At 41.2% G+C, this 21,916-nt stretch overlaps 1 protein-coding gene across 1 annotated transcript in view; it reads right to left on the minus strand.

Annotated features, from left to right (window-relative positions):
- Positions 1-21,916, minus strand: part of OPHN1 (oligophrenin 1) — a 292,555-nt gene that overhangs the window by 85,139 nt on the left and 185,500 nt on the right. The window contains exon 10 of the mRNA XM_072626106.1: positions 8,154-8,245. Within this exon, the coding sequence (XP_072482207.1) occupies positions 8,154-8,245 (92 nt within the window). The remainder of the gene's footprint in view (positions 1-8,153; positions 8,246-21,916) is intronic.

The raw sequence follows: 21,916 nt of genomic DNA on the forward strand, positions 1-21,916 counted from the left end.
ATAGACAGACAGACAAACAGACACATAGAAAGATAGATACATAGACAGACAGAAAAATAGACAGACAGATAGACAGAAAGACAAGGCAGACGGATAGATAGACAGACGGACAGACAGATAGATAAACAGATACACATATAGGCAGACAGAGAGATATAAAGGTAGATAGACAGTCAGATAAAGAGAGAGACATATAGATAGACAAATAGATAGCCAGACAGATACAGATAATCAGACAGACAGACAGAGATAAACAGATAGATATACAGATAAATAGACAGAATGATAGACAGACAGATGGACAGTCAGACAAAAAGATAGACAGATGGACAGGCAGATAGATAAACATGTAGACACTGAAACACTGAGAGATAGATAAGCAAACAGAAAGACAGACATACCAATGAATAGATAGACAGGTAGATAGATACACAGACAGAGAGATAGACAAGTAGATAAATGGGTAGACAGACAGAAAGACAGATAGATAGACATAAAGACAGTCAGTGAGACAGACAGACAGACAGAGAAGATACACAGACAGACAGATAGACAGATGAACAGATTGATAAATAGATATTCAAGCAGACAGACAGAGGACAGACAGGCAAATAGACAAACAAATCGAGAAACAGATATATTCACTGATAGATCAATAGAGAGATAGACAGGTAGATACACAGACAAATATACAGATGGACAGATTAATAAATGTATATACAGACAGACAGACAGATATACAGATCAATAGGGAGATAGACAGGTAGATAGATAGATATACAGATGGACAGAATGATAAATGGATATACAGACAGAAAGATGGATAGATAGCTAGACAGAAAGAGGACAGATAGACAGACAGATAGAAAGACAAAAAAACCGACAGACAGAGAAATATATTGACAGATCAATAGACAGACAGACAGACAGGTACATACACAGACAGATAGATATACAGATGGACAGATTAATAAATGGATATACAGATACATAGATCAATAGAGAGATAGGTAGATACACAGACAGAAATACAGATGGAGAGATTGATAAATGGATATACAGACAGACAGACAGATAGATAGATAGATAGACAGACAGACAGATGGACAGACGGACAGGGAGACAGAGGACAGACAGACAAATAGAAAGAAAAACTAACAGATAGATATATGGACAGACAGATCAATAAATAGACCGATAAGGACACAGGCAGATAAACAGACTGATTGATAAACAGACAGAAGATATACAGAAACACAGATAGACAGACAGACAGATGGACAGATGAACAGTCAGAAAAACAGATAAGACTGAAACAGAGAAATAGATAAACAGATGAAAAGACAGACAGACAGATAGACAGGTAGACAGAAAGATGGGACAGACAGATAGACAGATTGATATTCAGATATTCAGACAGAAAGGCAGATAGAGGACTGCAAATAGAAAGGTAAACAAATCGAGAGGTAGATATATTGACTGACAGATCAATAGAGAGATAGAAAGACAGGTAGATACACAGACAGATATACAGATGGACAGACAGACAGACAGACAGATAGATAGACAGATAGACAGATAGACAGACAAATAGAAAGACAAACTGACAGATAGATATATTGAGATAGATCAATAGATAGACTGATAAGTACACAATCCGATAAACAGACTGATAAATAGACAGAAAATAGACATACACAGACAGACAGAAAGATGAACAGATGAACAGTCAGAAAAACAGATAAGAGTGAAACAGAGAGATAGATAAACAGACGAAAAGATAGACAGGGAGACAGACAGACAGATAGACAGGTAGACAGATAGATAGACAAGTAGATAAATGGGTAGATAGAAAGACAGACAGATAGTTAGATAGGCATACAGAGAGACAGACTGACAGATAGATAGCCAGACAGACAGACAGGAAGATTGATAGATAGACAGAGGACAGAAAGACAGACAATTAGAAAGATAAAAAAATCAACAGATTGATGTATTGACTGATAAATCAATAGAGAGATAGACAGACAGGCAGACAGATATACAGATGGACACATTAATAAATGGATATACAGACAGATAGACAGACAAACAGATAGAAAGACAAACCGACAGATAGATATATTGACAGATAGATCAATAGACAGATAGACAAACAGGAAGATACACAGATAGATAAAGAGACTGATAGACAGATAGAAACAGATAGACAGACAGGCAGGCAGGCAGGCAAACAGGCAAACAGAGAGACAGACCTATAGACAAATAGACAGACAGATAGACAAACAGATGGACAGATGGATAAATAGGTATACAAACAGACAGAGAGGTAGATAGACAGAAAGACAAACAGATATATAGACAGACTGATATACAGAGAGACAGACAGACAGGTAGATAAATAGACTAATAGAGAGAAAGACAGATATACTGATAGACAGATGGATAGACAAAGAGACAAACAGATACAGACAGATACATAGACTGGTAGATGGACAGACAAATAGATAGATAGATGGATAGACAGACAGACAGATTAATAGATATAGATACACAGACAGAAAGATAGAGAGACAGATAGATGGACAGAGAAGGAAATCTAGACAGAACAGATAGATGGAATAGATAGACAGACACAGATAGATGGATAGATAGATAGATAGGTAAATAGATAGATAGATAGATTAGATAGATAGATAGATAGATAGATAGATGGATGGATAGATGGATAAAACAGAAAGACAGATAGATGTATAGAAAGACAGAAATATAGACAGAAAAATAGATAAATATATAGACAGACAGACAGATGGACAGATAAACATGTAGACAGACAGAGGACAGATAGACAAATAGAAAGACAAACTGACATAGATATATTGACAGATCAGTAGATAGACTGTTAAATACAAAGACAGACAGATAAATAGATTGAGTGACAGACAGACAAAAAGACAGACACAGATGAACAGTCAGAAAAACAGACAGACGGAAACACAGAGAGATAGATAAACAAACAGAAAGATAGACAGGGAGACAGACAGACAGATAGATAGACACACAGACAGGTAGACAGATATAGACAGATAAGTAGATAAATGAGTAGACAGACAGAAAGACAGATAAATAGTTAGACAGGCAGACAGATAGCCAGACAGACAGAGAGGTAGACAGACAGACAAAGAGAAAGATAGATACACAGACAGATAGATTGATAAACAGATATACAGATGGGTAGATAGACAGATAGACAGATAGACAGACAGACAGACAGACAGACAGACAGATAGATAGATAGATAGATAGACAGATAGACAGACAGAGAGACAGACACACAGATAGATAGATAGATAGACAGACAGACAGACAGACAGATAGATAGACAGACAGACAGACACACAGACAGACAGGCAGGCAGGCAGGCAGGCAAATAGAAAGATAAACAAATCAACAGATAGATATATTGACTGATAGATTAACAGAGGAGATAGACAGACAGGTAGATACAGAGGCAGATGGAGAGATATATAGATGCACAGATTGATAAATGGATATACAGACAGATAGACATATATACATAGATAGAAAGACAGAGGACAGATAGACAGACAGATAGAAAGACAAACAAACCAACAGACACAGAGATATACTGACAGATAGATCAATAGATAGATAGACAGGTAGATACACAGACAGAAAAATAGATTGATACAGATAGACACAGATAGACGGACAGACAAGCAGACAGATAGAAAGACAGATCTATATACAAACAGACAAAAGGACAGATAGATAGATAGATAGATGGATAGATAGATAGATAGATAGACAGACAGACAGACAGACAGATGGACAGATTGATAAATAGATATACAGACTGACAGATTGACTGACCAACAGATAGAGAGGTAGATAGACAGAAAAATAGACAGAAAGACAAACAGATATATAGACAGATGGACAGAGAGACAGATAGGTAGGTAGATAGACAGACAGTCAGACAGACGGACGGACGGACAGACAGATGGATGGACGGACGGACAGACAGACAGACAGGCAGGCAGGCAGACAGATAGGGAGATACACAGATAGACACACAGACAGATCAACAGACAGATGGACAGACAGAGAGGGAGACAGACAGATAGGTAGATGGACAGACATATAGATAGACAGACAGACAGATATAGGTAGGCAGAGAGACACCAACACAGAGAGATAGATAAACAGAGAGATATATAGACAGATAGACAGACAGGCAGACAGACAGATAGCCAGACACATGGACAGTCAGAAAGAAAGACAGACAGACAGACAGATGGACAGATTGAAAAATAGATATACAAACAAAAGGTAGGTAGGCAGATAAACAGACAGATAGACAGAGGACAGACAGAAAGACAGATAGGTAGATAGAGACATGTAGACAGATAAACAGATGTCAGACAGACTGATAAATAGACAGATATACAGACATATAGATAGACAGACGGACGGAGGACAGATAGACAAATGATAGAAAGACAAACATGCTGACAGATAGATAGACAGATATATTGACAGATCAATAGATAGATAGAAAAAGATAGACAGACAGAAAGACAGAGAGACAGACCGAAAGACAAATAGATAGACTGACAGATTGATAGATGTACAGAGAGGCAGACAGATAGATAAACAGACAGATGGAGAGACAGATTGATAGATAGACAAATAGACAGATAGGTAGGTAGACAGACAGACAGATGGACAGAAAGACAAAATGTCAAATAGACAGACAGACAAACATACACACAGAGAGATAGACAGAAAAATAGATAGAAAGACAGGCAGACAGACATAAATAGACGAAAAGATAGGTAGACAGATAAAAAGGTAGACAGACATAGACAGAGACAGACAGACAGACAAATGGATAGCTAGACAGTCAGATGGACAGACAGAGAGACAGATAATCAGACAGACAGGCATAGAGGCAGATATACAGATAAATGGATAGACTGATAGACAGACAGATGGACAGTCAGAAAGACAGACAGATAGGCAGATAGATAAAGAGATAAATAGGTAGATAGACACTGAAACACAGAGAGATAAGCAAACAGACAGAAAGACAGACAGACCAATGAATAGACAGAGGGACAGGTAGACAGATACACAGACAGATAGGTAGACAGACAAGTAGATAAATGGATAGATAGAAAGACAGATAGTTAGATATTCATACAGACAGTCAGTCAGACAGACAGACAGATAGGCAGAGAGACAGATAGATACACAGACAGATAGACAGATAGACAGACAGATTGATATTCAGATATTCAGACAGACAGGCAGATAGAGGACAGATAGGCAAATAGAAAGGTAAACAAATCGAGAGGTAGATATATTGACTGACAGATCAATAGAGAGATAGAAAGACAGGTAGATACACAGACAGATATACAGATGGACAGACAGACAGACAGGTAGGTAGACAGACAAATAGAAAGACAAACTGACAGATAGATCAACAGATAGACTGATAAGTACACAGACAGATAAACAGACTGATTGATAAATAGACAGAAGATAGACATACACAGACAGACAGACAGACAGACAGACAGATGAACAGTCAGAAAAACAGATAAGACTGAAACAGAGAGATAGATAAACAGACAAAAAGACAGACAGGGAGACAGACAGATAGACAGGTAGACAGATACACAGACAGACAGACAAGTAGATAAATGGGTAGATAGACAGACAGATAGACAGACATACAGACTGACAGATAGCCAGACAGTCGGACAGACAGGTAGATAGATAGATAGACAGAGGACAGATAGACAATTAGAAAGATAAAAAAACTGACAGATATATTGACTGATAGATCAATAGAGAGATAGGCAGGTAGATATACAGATGGACAGATTAATAAATGGATACACAGACAGATAGAAAGACAAACCAACAGATATATTGACAGATAGATCAATAGACAGATAAACACAGACAGATAGATAAATACTTAGAAACATAGGCAGGCAGGCAGGCAGACAGACAGACAGACAGACAGACAGATAGATAGATAGACAGACAGACTGATAAACAGACAGACAGACAGACTGAGACAGATAGAGACACAGACACAGATAGACAGACAAAGACACACAGAGAGACAGATACACAGAAAGATAGACAGATAGACAGACAGGCAGACTGACAGATAGATAGACAGACAAGCAGACTGACAGACAGACAGACAGATAAACAGACAGATAAACAGATAGACATAGATACACAGAGAGATAGACAGAGAGACAGACTGACAGAAAGATAGATAGACAGAGAGACAGACGTAGATAGATAGACTGAGAGACAGATCGGTAGATAGACAGATAAATAGGTAGATAGACAAATAGATATACAGATAGCCAGATAGGTAGTCAAATAGATAGATAGACAGGTAGACAGACAGATAGGCAGACAGACAGAAAGGTAGATGGACATACAGTGATCAAGACAGACAGACTGACAGACAGATAGAGTTATTCTTCACTGCATAATGTATACTGATGATTAATTAGAACTATGGCCTCATAAAAGGTTGGAGCTAGAAGGGACTGGAGAACAATAACTATAGAAATTCTCAGTTTGAAAGGAAGTAAGAACATAAAATGTCAGTGGCAAGTGCCCTTAGAGCATGGAATTTTAGAGCTGGAAGAGGACTTTTGAGATCATCTAGGCTATATTTAGGTTCAAATTCCACCCCCAATACTTTACTATGTGACTCTGGCTGAGTCACTTCCCCTCTTTCTGTGCCTCAGTTTCCTCAACTGTAAAATGAAAAGGTTTGACATGATGCCCTCTTAGGTTCCTTCTATCCCTGTATGTAGAAACTCAGACATGAGTGAATGGCTCAGGACCATAGGACAAAGTGATTTTGGTTAATCTATTCTTCTGGCCTAGATATGGATTAGAAACCATGTACATGTGATGGCCAATGTATTTAACTGCATCAATGGCCTGAATCTCCATGAATGTCCTCTGATGCCTTACTGTGGCAAGAAAATAACTGGCTTCTCAAAAGGAAATAGGAAAGAGGCCAAGCCCTGATAGGTCCCACTAGGCCAGAAAGGCTACAAGGATGGATCCCAGTGGCACTCTTTTGTTTGCTGCTGGAGGACTGATCAGCCTATATTCAGAGAGGCCCATATTGACTCTAGGGTGATGACAGTGTCAACATTCATACAACTTCTATTAAATCATTGAGGAGTTGCAATATGGGTTGATGGAGTGAGTTGTCACCCTGATAACATCACAGGCTGTTGAAGTGTTGAAATAACAGCTACTAAAAATAGTTTTGGAGACTTGCCACCTGACATGGAAGGTGAGGATGTGGCAGACTGAAGGGTTTGTGGAAAGTACTGGAGGTAGGAAGTTGCCCAAGAGGGCTTTCTACTAAGAATTGAATGTGAGGGTGAATGACCAGGTCTTAGGGAAGACTCTGATGTTCATAAAATAAGGACCTTGGAGGGGGGAAAAACCCATGCATGGTAAGCTGGCATGGCAGTCCCAAAGCTAGCATGCCTAGGTGTAATGTTAATTAGATCTTCCTGGTCCATTAATAGGCCTCAAGCACCTTTTGTTAATTTCTATTGAGGCACTGGGTCAGAAGGTCCTGCCCTCTGGCTCTGAAAAGTGGATATGTACTCTGAGATGAAGTTTTTATTTTGGGGCTTATTTTTTGGAAGAAGTTTTGTGTGCCAGATGAGACTCTGGGAAACCGCTAAGGAGGCCCCCCCTCCCCCCCAGCTTTGAAACCCCAGATGTTGGTGCTTCTCTTTCTGGTAACTGCTTATGTATGGTCAGACAGTTGTATCTGTCTGTTGATCTGTGATGTATGTACTGCTTATGATCAGACAGCTGGAAGCCCTGTCTGATGATCTTTATTTCTCTGTATTTTCTCCGAAGTTCAGGGTGCTGACTTTTCCCCATGAACTAAGTGAATGATACATGTGCTTGATTAAAGTGACTGTTGACCCCTCAAAAGTTGCTTTCCTTTTAGAAAAGCAGATCTAAGAACCTGTACAGCAGGCCCTCCTGTGTATTCCAGGGCCCTTGCTGATATACTAGGGGAACAGGCTTGGCCTACTGGGCCTGCTTACCTTTCATTAGTTTCGATGTCAAAGCAGAATCTCTTGTCGATGGATTCTGTCTTCCTCCTAACACAGTACTTCAAGGTTAAGTCCACAGGTCCCTGGTGAGTAGGAAAGATTAACAGCTATTGTGGGAAAAGGTGAAAGGATGACATTGATGATTGAAAGCATCAGTCACCAGGAGGAAGTGTGCAAAGACACAAGGAGTAACCTGTGTCCCTCTAGACAGGGGCTCCTCATGAGGCAGGGTAGCAGATGGCTGAGACCCAAGAGAGACTCAGTGCCACGGGATCAGACAACAGGAGTAGGAGCCCCAACTTACGCACCTCTCCAATAAGAGGAGAAAGTAGATCTGGGACACAGGGGGCACAAAGACTACGTATTGGCTCTGCCATTTATTGCATGAGGGCCCATAGCGAGGTCACTTCCCATCCTTAGGCCTCAGTTTCCTCCTCTGTAAAATGAGGGACTGAGACTCTGAGGTCTCTTCCAACTCTAGAGTTATGATCCTCTGTACCCTTGGGCAAGTCCCTTCCTCTCCCTGGGTCTCAGTTTCCCTCTCTGTAAAATAAAGGGCTTGAACTAGATGGTCACTGAGCTCCTTTTCTGCTCTTGATCTAGGATCCTGTGATCTCCTGGAGCTGTTAAGAAATAAGGTAGCAGATGGAAGAGGGAAGTCATCTTCCCTGGGCTCTCATCTGGGCCCCTCGTGACCATGGAGTTTCTGACTCCTCTGCTCTTCACCACTCCCGGGGAGCCTAGAGATGACTCTTTCACTCTTGCCAAAGCTACCATTTCTAGGTCAAAACTTTGCTACTCTTCAGCTGCCTCCCTGCCTCAGTATCCCAACTTCAATCCATCCTGCAAAGCTGCCTCTGTTTCCTAAGGCACTGCTCTGATGCCATCATTCTAAGACCTGAATGGCTTTCCATTGACTCAAGGCAGTGAAAGGAGGTCTTCTAGAATGGCTACCCCACCTTCATTTCCACACCATCTCTTTCCAGCCTCAGTTGCCACCACTCCCCTAGACATATCCTGTGCTTATACTGAGTGACACTCATGACTGGTCCCTGAATATGCCACCTGTGTCCCAAGTTTCCCACCAACTGTTCTCTCTGCCTACAACTGCCCTTCCCCCACCTCCCCATTTTGCCCACTGAAATCCCAGCCTTCCTTTACAATTAACCTCAAGGGCTACGTCTTTATTGATCCATACCCCTAACTGCCCCCTTGCACACTGCCTGTCAAGATGGAGCTCTTTCTCCTCTGAATCTCTTAGAAAGAAAAGACCCTGAGAAGCAAGAGGGGCCCAGCCCTCCTGCTTATCCCTTCCTCCAGGCATTCTAGGCCCAGGGCCCATGGATTAGTTAGATTTCAGGAGGGTTGATGACTTGGGATAGGAAGAATATTATATCTTTAGTTTTAAAAACCTCTAAGTAAAATATAACATTTTCCTTCAGTGATTTAAAACATTATAATAAGAAGAGGCCCACAGACTTCACAGAAAAGGATAAGAACCCCTGCCTTTAGGCCCAGTCAATTCTGGTCTTTTTTATAGACTTCTCTCTCTGGACCACAACCCAGAGCCCAGAGATACTGGGGACATGCCTGATTTCTCTACCAATGCCACCATATGTAAAGTAGCAGCCCCAGGTGGGAAAGGGGTAAGGCACTTATAACCTGAACCTTGAATGCACTCACACAACCAGCAGTGAAAAGGAGACATGTACCTACCTGCCTAGGGTCATTTCAATTATAACACCAATCCAGTGAGCATTTCAAGAGATCACAGGACTTTGAGCTGGAAGGGACCTCAGAGGCCATTATTTTACAGAGGAGGAAACTGAGGCCCAGGGAAGGGAAGTAACTAGCCCAAGATCAGAAAAGTAGTAAGTGGTCAATCTAAGACTCGAACCCAGACCCACAGATTCTAATATCGGGGTTCCTTCCACTGTACCATGGCATCTCTCCACATCTCTGCCTCTCCCTGCCCCCAGCCCCTCCCCCCCATTTTACACTTCTTTCTGTACTTGTCTCATTTCCCCTATGAGATGCTTGAGGGAAAGGACTTACTAATCTTTGTCTCCACCATAGTATCTAATATAGGCTTTGCATGCCAAAGCTACTCAGTGAAGATTTTGTTTAAATAACAATAGTAGTAGTAGCTAGCATCTACATAGCATTTTAAGGTTTGCAAAGCGCTCACAAATATTGTTTAAAAATTATACATATTGTCTCATTTTTTCCTAATAGCAATTCAGTGAGGTAGGTGCACTATTATTATTATACCCATTTTACAGATAAGGGAACTGAGGCAAATAGAGGTTAAGTCATTTGCCCACGGTCACTCAGCTAGTAGAAGCCTGAGGCAAGATTTGGACTCAGGTCTCCCTGACTCAGGTACTGCTAACGGTTCACATTCCCAGACTATTGAGAAGAGAAATCACCATGGAGAAGGGACGCATCATTATTGCTACCACCACTGCTAACTGATGACCAACTGCCATTTATGGGCAGGTAAACCCAAGGACCATGGCAGTGGCATCAATTCCTGGATCACCAGGCCCACTGCCAACCCAGACTCCCACAGCCACCATCCTGGGAAGTCATACCCGTGAGGATAAGAATGGATGCATGCCCCTGCTGGTGCTACTGCACCACCCTTCTAAACAGCCATAGCTATTGAAGACCCATTAAAAATTTTTTCTGGTCTCCATAGGCCTTGGCATGGGCAAATGATTCAACCTAAGATACGGATATGACTTTGTCAGAAGAAATGCCATGCAAGGAGAGGCCTTGAGGGTCAGCGTCAACTTTGTGGTTGCAGCACAGAGAGTGGAGACTTTTCCATCTGGTTCGCTGCTCAAACCTCCATGTGTCATGTCTCCCATTAGAGTGTGAGTTTGGAGGGCAAGGGCTGTCCCACTTTTCTCTTTGTATCCATAGTATTTGACACATTCTAAGCAGTTAATACTTTATTCACTCATCCATCACCTTCTATCCTTGACCTCATTTGATCACACAATCCTTGGGAGGTAGCTAATTATTAGTTCCATTTTAAAGGTGGAGATTTGAGCTTCAGAAGGGTTTTGTGACTGGCCAGGGGTCCCTTGGTTATTAAGAATTATTATTATTAATAAATTATATTAAATAATTATTACAATTAACTAGTATTAATAAATTACTATTCATTAAGAATTGCTAGCCTTCAGACTCCCGCTAGAAAGCCATGCAAATCCAGTTATTTGAGGAATTCATACCAACATCTTTCCTAGGAGAACATCCATGCTGGCGCAAGTAGCACCTTGGTATCTGGGTGAAGCACCAAGGACAGACTGCCAGCATCTAATCTGTCTAGAACTGAGGATGCTACTTTGAGTCATCCCTTAGATAAACGGATACAGAGGGACCACTGTGGCAGCACTGAGGGGCCGACTCAGGAGAAGAGTAGCCTCCACGTCTCCATTCCTTAAAGGTTTACAAGCACTCTCATCAGAGATATCATTAATACCCCCACCCATAACTCTCCCCACTTCCAAACTCCCCTCTTTCCATCAAAGGCACCACCATCCTGGCAGTCTCCCAGGATTATCACTTCATTGTCCTGAACGCCTCATTCTTCATCACTCCCCACGATCATTTGCCAAATCTTGCCATGTCTAGTATCTGACTCATCTCTCCTCACACAGGCACATCCTCATCACTCTGGGCCCTCACCACCTCTCACCTGGCCTCCCCTCTCCCAGCCTCCTAATTAGTCTGGCCACCTTCGATCTCTCCCCAGTCCCATTTGTCCTCCACACTGCCCCCAAAGTGACTTTCCCCAACTTAATCAACCTGACTGGCTCCCTATTGTTTCTAAGACAAAATTTAAATTCTGTTTTGCTTTTAAAGACTTTCACAATCTGCCTCCCAAGGACCTTTCCAGACAAACTGGATTTTATTCTCACTCCCAGTCAAATTGGCCTTCTCCCTGCTCCTCACATGTGACTCAATCTCCCCTCTCCTTTGCTAAGATGTCTGGAATGCACTTGGTTCCTCATCTTTGTCTCACAGAGGCAGCTTTCTGTGTTTCTTCCTTGAAGATGCAGCTCAAGCATCACCTTCAACTCAAAGCCTTTCCTGATCACCCCCAAATGCTAGCAGCATCCCACCCAACCTAACCCGTGCTTAATTACTTGGCATTTATTTGTTTTTATTTTCTTTATACACATATATGTTGTACTTACTGTTTCCCCTGATACAAAGTAAACTCTTTGAGAATAAAGGTTGTTTCATTCATTGTATTTGTACCTCTAGTGCCTATCACACTGCTTGGTACACAGTAGGTGCCTAATGAATGCTTATTGCTCGATTACAACAAGGCTGTAGACAATGTGATTACTGTTATTCCCATTTTAAAGACAGAAATAAGTGTTGGGAAGCAGGATGTGAACTCAGAACCAAGGATAAAGTTAGATGGGAGGACTTTAGTTTCTACCTGTTGTTCCTGGTTCTGTCCTTTCTGAACAAATAGGACAAGCCAGATCCTTCTTCCACCTGACACTCCTTCAAATACCTACTTCAATACAGTAGTCATGTTACACAAGTCATTCATCAAAATATCACACAGCATAATGCAAACAACAGATCGCTGTGGCACTCCACTGGAGACCTCCTTCAAAGTTGACATAAAACCATTAATGACTGATTCTCAAGTCTAGACTTTCAACCAGTTCTAAATGATGATCATATTGTATCTAGCCTCCATCTATCTTTCTTTTTCATATGAATTACACAAGAGATCTGATCAAGCATTTTGCTGAAATCTAGGTAAAGTGTACTTATAGCATTCTGCAGAAGAGAAGTTTGGCAGGACTTGGTATTGGTAAAACTGCTTTTCCTAGATGTTCATTAATGATCTCCTTTCTAATCCATTCTCCAATTTTGCAAAACAAGTTATATGCCCTCTTCTCTAAATCAGGACAATGCTTACCCTTTCCCAATCCCAGGGAACCCTTTTCTACGATTTTTCCAACATCCCTAACCATGACTCAGTCTTCACTTAAGCCAGTTCCGTCAGTGCCTGAAGATGTCATTTGTCTGGGCCTGGTGAGATCTGAATTCATCAAAGACAGCCAGGCGAATATCTACTATCTCCTGCTCACAAGAAGTATAGTGTAGGTAGCAATTCCCTGGGAGCAATCTTTGTTTTCTCCTATCTAGTCTAAAAGTTAGTCTCCTTGGAAGAAAAAGAATGGGACCAAAAGAAAAATCAAGTAACTTTGCTTTCTCTGTCAACATTATCACTCTCCCATTTGCAGAATTTTAAAATATATGCCATTTTCTTGACCATAGCTTTCTACACCAGCCTAAAACTCTGCCCCTTGGAACTCTGGGGACTTTTCTCAGAGTACTGCCCATGCTTTTCTACTTGTCCTTCATTACCTGCCCTTGTTTCCATCTCTACACACAATTTCACATCTAAGTTTCTTGTTAAGTTCCCTGTGCATCTATATCTCTTCAGACAACTCCTCGTTTTCTGCCTCTACAGAATTGTTTTCCTTTGTGTCTTCAGAAATTTATTCCTGTGAGATTCCCATCCCACACTGATTTCTTTGTAGAACTACAATCCATGGGATCCTTTCCTGAGCCTTTTGAAATCTGCTGTCCCCAAGATTAGGGGGCAGATGGGCTTCTACTAGCTTTTTTCTTCTCTATTACAAACTCTTTGTGCAGTCACTTCCTCTCCCCTATCCCCACCCCAAAGTTCCCAATGCAGCAATCAGTTCCTTCCTGTTAAGGAAAGACTAGAATTTCCCCGTTGTTGGTTCCCCAGTCTTTTGGAAGAGGAAATTATCCTTAAGGTAAGTGAAGAAACTGCTATTTGTTCTGCTTTTGGTTCAAAGTAGCAGCAATTGTCCACATAAATGAAGTCCCCTATCACTACCACATAATGACTGTATACCACAATAGTGGTATGTTGGATCAACTCCCTATTTCCTTTTGCAGTCTAGTTGAGCTGGAGTATTCTACGATGACAAAATCACTTCTGTTTCTTCCTCCATGGACCTTCACTCAAATGCTCCATCCCCTGCTTCCTTCCTCCAGTGAATTGATTTTCTCACATGAGTATACCTCTTTAATATACAGTGCTTTCTTTGAACTATCTTGCCTGTTTGGGGTGATAGAAAAATGATATACATCAAGAATCATATTCCAGGGACAGATTTCCTCCCACCAATTCTCAATGTGACCTATAAAGTCAACTTTGCCTCCTTGAACAAGGGTCTCTAGTTCATCTTACTTGTTCCCTAAACTTGGAACATTTGGGCATAGACATTTGCAAGGAGAGAAAAGAAGGTTTTCTTAAATGAGCAATGCAAAGAAATAGAAGAAAACAAATAGAATTGGAAAGACAAGAGATCTCTTCAAGAAAATTAGAGATATTAAGAAAGTTTCATTCAAAAAAGGGCATGATAAAAGACAAAAAAATCGTAGGGATTTTACAGAAGCAGAAGAGATTAAAAAGAAGTAACAAGAATACACAAAAGAACTATACTATAAAGATCTTAACATCATTGATAAGCACAATGGTGTGAACTAGAGCCAGTCATCCTGGAAAATGAAGTCAAGTGGGCCTTAGGAAGCATTGCAAACAACAAGGCTAGTGAAGGGGATGGAATTCCAGTTGATCTATTTAAAATCCTAAAAGATGATGCTGTTAAAGGGCTGCACTTAATATTCCAGCAAATTTGGAAAACTCAATAGTAGCCACTGGACTGGAAAATATAAGTTTACATCCCAATCCTAAAGAAGGGCAATGCCAAGGAATGTTCAAATTACCTAACAATTGTGCTCATCTCATATGCCAGCAAGGTTATGCTTAAGGTTCTGCAAGCTAGGCTTCAGCAATGTGTGAACCAAGAATTACCAGAAGAGCAAGCTGGTTTTCAAAGAGGCGGAGGAACTAGAGACCAAATTGCCAACATTCACTGGATTATGGAGAAAGCAAGAAGTTCCAGAAAAACATCTATTTCTGCTTCATTGACTACACTAAAGCCTTTAAGTGTGTATCACAACAAAATAGTGCTCTAAGAAATGGGAGTACAAGATCATCCTACTTCTCCCTGAGGAACCTGTAAGCAGACCAACAAGAAACAGAACCAATTGGTTTTTAACTGATTGGTTTTTAAGTTGGAAAATAAGTACAACAAAGCTGCATATTGTCACCTTATTTAACTTATATGCAGAGTACATGCAAATGCCAGGCTGGATGACTCAAAAGCTAGAATCAAGGTTGCCAGGAGAAATATCAACAATCTCAAATATGTAGATGATACCACTCTCATGGCAGAAAATAATGAGGAATTAAGAAGTCTCTTGATGAGGGTGAAAGAGGGGAGTGTAAAAAAAAACTGGCTTGAAGCTTAACATCAAAAAATTAAAGATCTTGGCAAACAGTCCTATCATTTCCTGGCAAATAGAAGGAGAAGAAATAGAAGCAGTGTCAAAGTTTATATCCTCGTGCTCAAAGATACTGCACACAGCAACTGCAGCCATGAAATTAAAAGACAGTTCTCCTTTGGGAGGAAAGCTATGGCAAATCTGGACAACATAATAAAAGGCAGAGACATCACCTTCCCAAAAAGGGTTTGCACAGTCAAAGCTATGGTTTTTCCAGTAGCAATGTATGGCTGTGGGAGTTGGACTTTCCCAGCTGAGCGCTGCAGAATTGACACTTTCTAATTGTGGTGCTGGAGAAGACTTCTGAGAGTCCCTTGGACAGCAAGGAGATCAAATCAGCCAAGACTTAAAGAAATTAATTCAGGCTATTCACTGGAAGATCAAATACTAAAGTTGAAGCTTAAATACTCTGGGCACATGAGAAGACAGGACTCACTTGAAAAGACCCTGATGTCGGGAAAGATTGAAAACAAAAGGAGAAGGGGCTGGCAGAGGATGAAATAGAGAGATATTGTCATGAAAACAATAAATAAGCGCTTGTACAGACTTCAAGAGATAGTGGAGGATAGACAGGGCCTGGCATGCTATGCTCCATGGGGGTCACAAAAATTCAAACACGACTGACTGACTGAACAACAAATTTGAAGCCCTGAGTTTTACCAATAGGCTCCTTTCTTGGATTTTGCTTCCTGTGAACTGGTTTGCTCTGGGAATAATTCTTCTCTCCCTGTAGCTACTCCCAATGGAACTGAATTTGATGAATATACTGTTAACAGTTTTCTACCTCCCCCATTCTTTTTAGTTCAATGCAGTTTCTATGACATTTGCAAGACATCAGGCATAGACATTCTCACCCGCTTTGATCTTTTATTAGGTATATGCCAACCCTGTTCAGGAGACTATCATTCGTATATTTTAAGCAGTGAGCTAGAGATCCAGATCCCATTCTCAGATACCAAATATTTGCTTCCCAAATCAGGCTTCATCTTCTATGTCTTTTGCTTTCAGGACACAAGAGTGCTGAAAACACAACTTGTGCCACTTTGGTTTTGTACTGGAGATCTTTGGCAATGCTGCCAGTATTGTTTGTACTCGTGTGAATTACCGATAAGTGGGTAGAGGCCATCATTTTGACAAGTCTGAGCAGTTTCACTCTTCTGTCTTAGAAACATGCCTTGGAAAGACAATGAATCTCTATCTTATTCTCACTAGGCCAGAAGGAAAAATAGTAGCCGAAAGCAAGGAACCATCTATCACCATTCCTCTTTTCTTCCTCAGATCCTTGCTCGATGACGGATCATCTGGTAGTACCTGGGGACAGAATTTTTTCATTTCTTGGAGAACTGGTGCTTGCTTCCTCAGACCTTTTCTTGAGTAGTTACTCTCCTCATTTTTCTTCCCATCCTCCTCTGGGTGACACATGCCCAACCTTTATGACAGAGTATAAATTTCCCCATTTCAGATACTTTTCTCCTTTTTTTTTCTCCTCACATTGAAACCCTTCTCTCATTTTTAAAAAGAAACAGTCCATTGTCCCTGACAATCCTGAGTGTGGAGAGTCAGTCTTTGAACTCTTTACCTCCTCCTCAAGGAGGAAGGGCAGCCCCCACCTTGAATAGAGATAGCACTTTCTTGGCTATGGCAGAGAGATAAATAAATAGCGCAGACTTCTGGAAAGTCATGGCTGACTTTTCCTTGCTCTCCACATTGAGAGAGATACTTAGTTTTTAAAGGCCCATGGAGCTAAACTCAGCTGTATTTCCTTTCCTTTATCAACTTGGTGTCCTCACCATCCTTCCTGACTTTCCTCTCACTGGCCTCTCATTTGTTTTATCCATTTGTTTCTTACCAATTAACTCAACTGATCTGTTTTATTGAATCTTTCTTTAGCTTGTCCTTTTCCTGAGTCTTTGCCACCTCTATCTCTTGCTACCTGTAGACAGAACCTTTAAGTCTTTCCTCAAGCTCTCCTCTCCAAGTTCAACCTCTGACCTTCTCACAAGCCCAAGGCACCACCTCCATTTCCTGCTCCTTCTTGGTCATATCCTTGAGTCCTTCCCTCCTTTCCTGCTTCTTTCTCTCATGACCTGGAAGTCAGAAGTCTAATCTGGATGGAGAGATTTGCCTCAAGGTTTCTCAAATTTCCCAGATTCCTCCACATTTCTCCTCCTCTATCTCAGAATCACTCTCCCAATTTCCTAGTCCTTATTCAGCTCAGACTCTTCTCTCTTCTCTTGCTACTTCCTGTAGCACTTTCTATGGTACCACATTGCCCCCAAAGACCATGACTAGAGTTTCATGCAGCATATCCTCAGCAGGCATGCCTCCCTCAAACAAGTAATGAAATGGTGCAAAGAACAGTGTGGAAAAGAAAAGTGGCCTGGAGGAAAGGCACAAAATGCAATTTTAAACCCACAAGTATGCCAATAAATGACCCAGTGATGAAGTCAAGGAGGCTTGGACCAACTCGATGATTTAGTTCCATTTCCACCACGATTTGAAAAATGCTTGAGGTTTTACAAGAAAGCAGGTTTTTAAGAAAATAAAATCTGAAATCCACTGGATTGTAGGTCCAATGAGGTAGAACAGCCTAGTGGACAAAGAATTAGCCTTGGATTCAAATCTGGGTTCAAATGCCACCTTGGCCAAATACCAGCTAACCCTGGTCAAGTTGCTTTTGCCTGTCAATAACTCAGACAACTCTAAGACAATAAGTTGCAGAGAAAACAAGGTTCTCTATTTGAGGAGGAAATCTCCTACCAGGAGTTCCTGACACAGATGAAATAACAGCTCTGCTCCAAAAATGTGTTTGACAAGTGCTGAGTCCCTGAGCAAACAGCAGTATAAAAACCTAATGGACCCATAAAGAACAAATGGGAAGGAAACCAATGTGAAAAAACAGGGAGCTCCTTTACCAATAGATTTTTTTTTAATGTGCATAAGGTAAGATCAAAGGCAGATCATAGAGGAAGCAGGGAAAAGAGTGATAGTGTCCTATATTATCAGGCATGCTAACACTCCAAATTAGCCAAGGAAAATCCAAAAAGTTAAGGCATCACATGTGTTAGAGCTGGAACGGACCCCTGGTCCAACTCATACCTGAGCCATGTCTCACGAGGGGTCACTGGGCTTCTACGTGAAAAACACCAGTGAGGGAGAAGCTATTAAAACCCAAGCAGCATCACAACTAGGAGAGGGCAACTGGAGCTTTGGCCCAGGGGGCTACAATTTAGAATGAACCAATCACCATCTTCAGGTATGATTTTCTCCCAGAAGCTACATCCCAGGTGAGCTCCTCCTCACTTGGCCCCACATATCAGGGATGGCAACTTCATGCTGGGATGAATTTCTCAACTATGCATGGTGGAAGGAATCAGCATCCAAGCAACATACACAATGACTAAAGATGAGAAGTAGACAATTCCTAGGGTGATAACTCAGATCAAAAATCACCTATAATTTAGTAAACAGATCCTAGGACAGTGCCTAGGACACTGTGAGGTTAAGTGACTTGGCCAAGGTATATAGCTATAGCATTAGAGGAGGGATCTGAACCTAGGTTTTCCTGACTTTAAGCCCAGCAATCTACCTTGCCACACAGTTCCCCCCCAGACACACACAGAGTTAGTCAGCTCATAAGTATTAAGTACCTACCAAGTGGCAGGCACTCTACTAAGTGCTAAGGAAACAAATGAGAAAAGTGAAAGATGCACAAATATCAGTAACAAAATCCAATAAAATCCAAAGGGAAGGGAGATCAGAATGGGACACAGAAGCAAGTAAAAGGTATTTATAATGAATATCTGATTAGAGTTTATAGGGAGCTACTCCTTTGAAGCAACTATCAATCCTTTGAAGTTCACGATCCTAAGCATAACTTTATTCTATTTTCTTGTTTGATGTATTTTGCTGATGGTTATTAAATTTTTAAAAAACCACAAAATAAAATGGATGACTCATTGCCACTGTGCACACTGGCGTGTCCAAACGAGTCACCCGCCTGGTCCTCGCAGCTTCCACTAGAATGGGAATGCCAGTTCCTCTTTCCTGTCACCAAGGGCAACTCCTCACCACCAGCTGCCTCATCCACTGTTTTTGCAACCTGCTACTCCACAAAAAGGGAAGAAGAGTGAGGCACTGAGCTGGTCTTCCTCTAAGAGGATGTGAAAGTGGTCTGGTCTTCTTTTCTTTGTATCTACAGTGGTTGATATTCAAGAATGCACAGAAAGGGTTGAATGGAGTGTACTTTAAGATCCATGAAGATGAAAAGGCTTGTGTGGAAAAGAAATGAACGAGACTGAGGGCCTGCACCATTAATAAACTTTCGGATCCAGTTGATAAATGGTCAAAGGTTATGAACAGGCAGTTTTCGGAGGAAGAAATTAAGCTATCTATAGTCATATGAAAAAAATGCTCTAAATCACTATTGATTAGAGAGATGCAGTTCAAAACAACTCTGAGATACCACATCACACCTATCAGATTGGCTAACATGACAAAACAGGAAGATGATAAATGTTGCGGAAGATGTGGGAGAGTTGGAACACTAATTCATTGCTCGTGGAGCTATGAGCTGATCCAACCATTCTGGAGAGCAATTTGGGACTATGCCCAAAGGGCTACAAAAATGTGCATACCCGTTGACCCAGCAATATCACTTCTGGCACTGTATCCCCAAGAGATCATAAAAATGGGAAAGGATCTCACATGTGCAAAAATATTTATAGCAGCAATTTTTGTGGCGGCCAAGAACTGAAAATCAAGGGGATGCCCATCAATTGGGGAATGGCTGAATAAATTGTAGTATATGAATGTAATGGAATACTATTGTGCTATAAGAAATGATGAACAGGAAGACTTCAGAAAGGCCTGGAAAGACTTATATGATCTGATGCTGAGTGAAAGGAGCAGAACCAGGAGAACTTTGTAAACAGCAACAACCACAGTGTGCGAGGAACTTTTCTGGTAGACTTAGTACTTCATTGCAATGCAAGGACTTAAAAAATTCCCAATGGTCTCTTAAGGCAAGATGCCTTCCATGTCCAGAGAAAGAACTGTGAGATTGGATCACAGAATGAAGCAGACCATTTTCCTTTGTATTATGTTTTGTTTTATGATTCCTCCCATTCATTTTAATTCTTCTATGCCATATGACTAAGGAGAAAATGTATTTAATGGGAACGTATGTGTAGAACCTATATAAGATTGCATGCCATCTCAGGGAGGGAGGGAGAAAGAGGGAGGAGGGGAAAAAAATCTAAGATATATGGAAGCGATTGTAGAACACTGAAAACAAATAAAATAATTTTAAATAAATAAAATAAAATAAAATAAAACAAACTTTCCAGGCTCATGATGTGGAATGGGAAGAATTCTCTGGCTGCCTCAAAATGGAGACTTTCAGGGGTCCTATATTGGATGGTGTTTTAACCACCAGCAGATGGAAAGGAGCTTTTTCCTGAGTGCCGATTCCACCACCAGGTGGCATTCGGGGCCACAATCTGGATCAGGACCTGGGCCTGGCCCATGATCTCTGGGAATTTTCTCTATCCCCCATGTATAGAATGCCCTCCCTCCTCCCTCTCCTTCTCTTCCTCTTCCTTCTCATCATCTTCTTCCTTCTTTTCTCTCCTGCTCACTCTCAGTCACTGATGCCACCCTGGCCAATATCGTCATAGTGCCTACAAGGAAAAGGCTCCTTAGGAAAAGACAGAAAGGAGCAAAGCTCAGCCCAGATCCCAGCTGTGGAGGCCAAGAGTGAAGGTCTGACCCCTGGGATCTATCCCATCCAACACAAAAATGCTTGTAGAAGTGTACTGGGCCACTGCCCCCACCTCCCTCAGCTGAATTCAGAAAAGACGGCCAGGAATCCCCATGGACAGATGTTTAGTCATGAACCTATGAGGCCATGGGGAAATTGGTTCGGGGGTGGGGGGGAGCCAGAATGCAGCTATGTAGAAAGGCACTCTAAGAAAAACAACTTTGGGAACAGATAAATATTAGCAGGCTGAAAGTATCCTGAATACATTGAAAGAGAGGGAGCCCTCCCCTTCCCAGCTGCAAGGGAGTGGGGGGGGGGGGGGCAAGATTGCAGACCTGGCTGCCACAGCTGAGCTCCTTCCCAGTGAACTGAGAACTAGACCTTCTAACTGATATAATCTTATAATATGATATGATATAATATGATAAATATGAAATAATAAAGGAGAAAATGAGGCTTTCTAAAAGAATAGATCTATTCAATTCCATTGCTCTCACCAAAAAATATCTTTAGTGAGAATAAAGATTTCCAGAACTACTAATAAATATAATTTAAAATTATTTTA

Source organism: Notamacropus eugenii, chromosome X (genome assembly GCF_028372415.1).
Source record: "Notamacropus eugenii isolate mMacEug1 chromosome X, mMacEug1.pri_v2, whole genome shotgun sequence".
Taxonomy (NCBI): Eukaryota; Metazoa; Chordata; class Mammalia; order Diprotodontia; family Macropodidae; genus Notamacropus; species Notamacropus eugenii.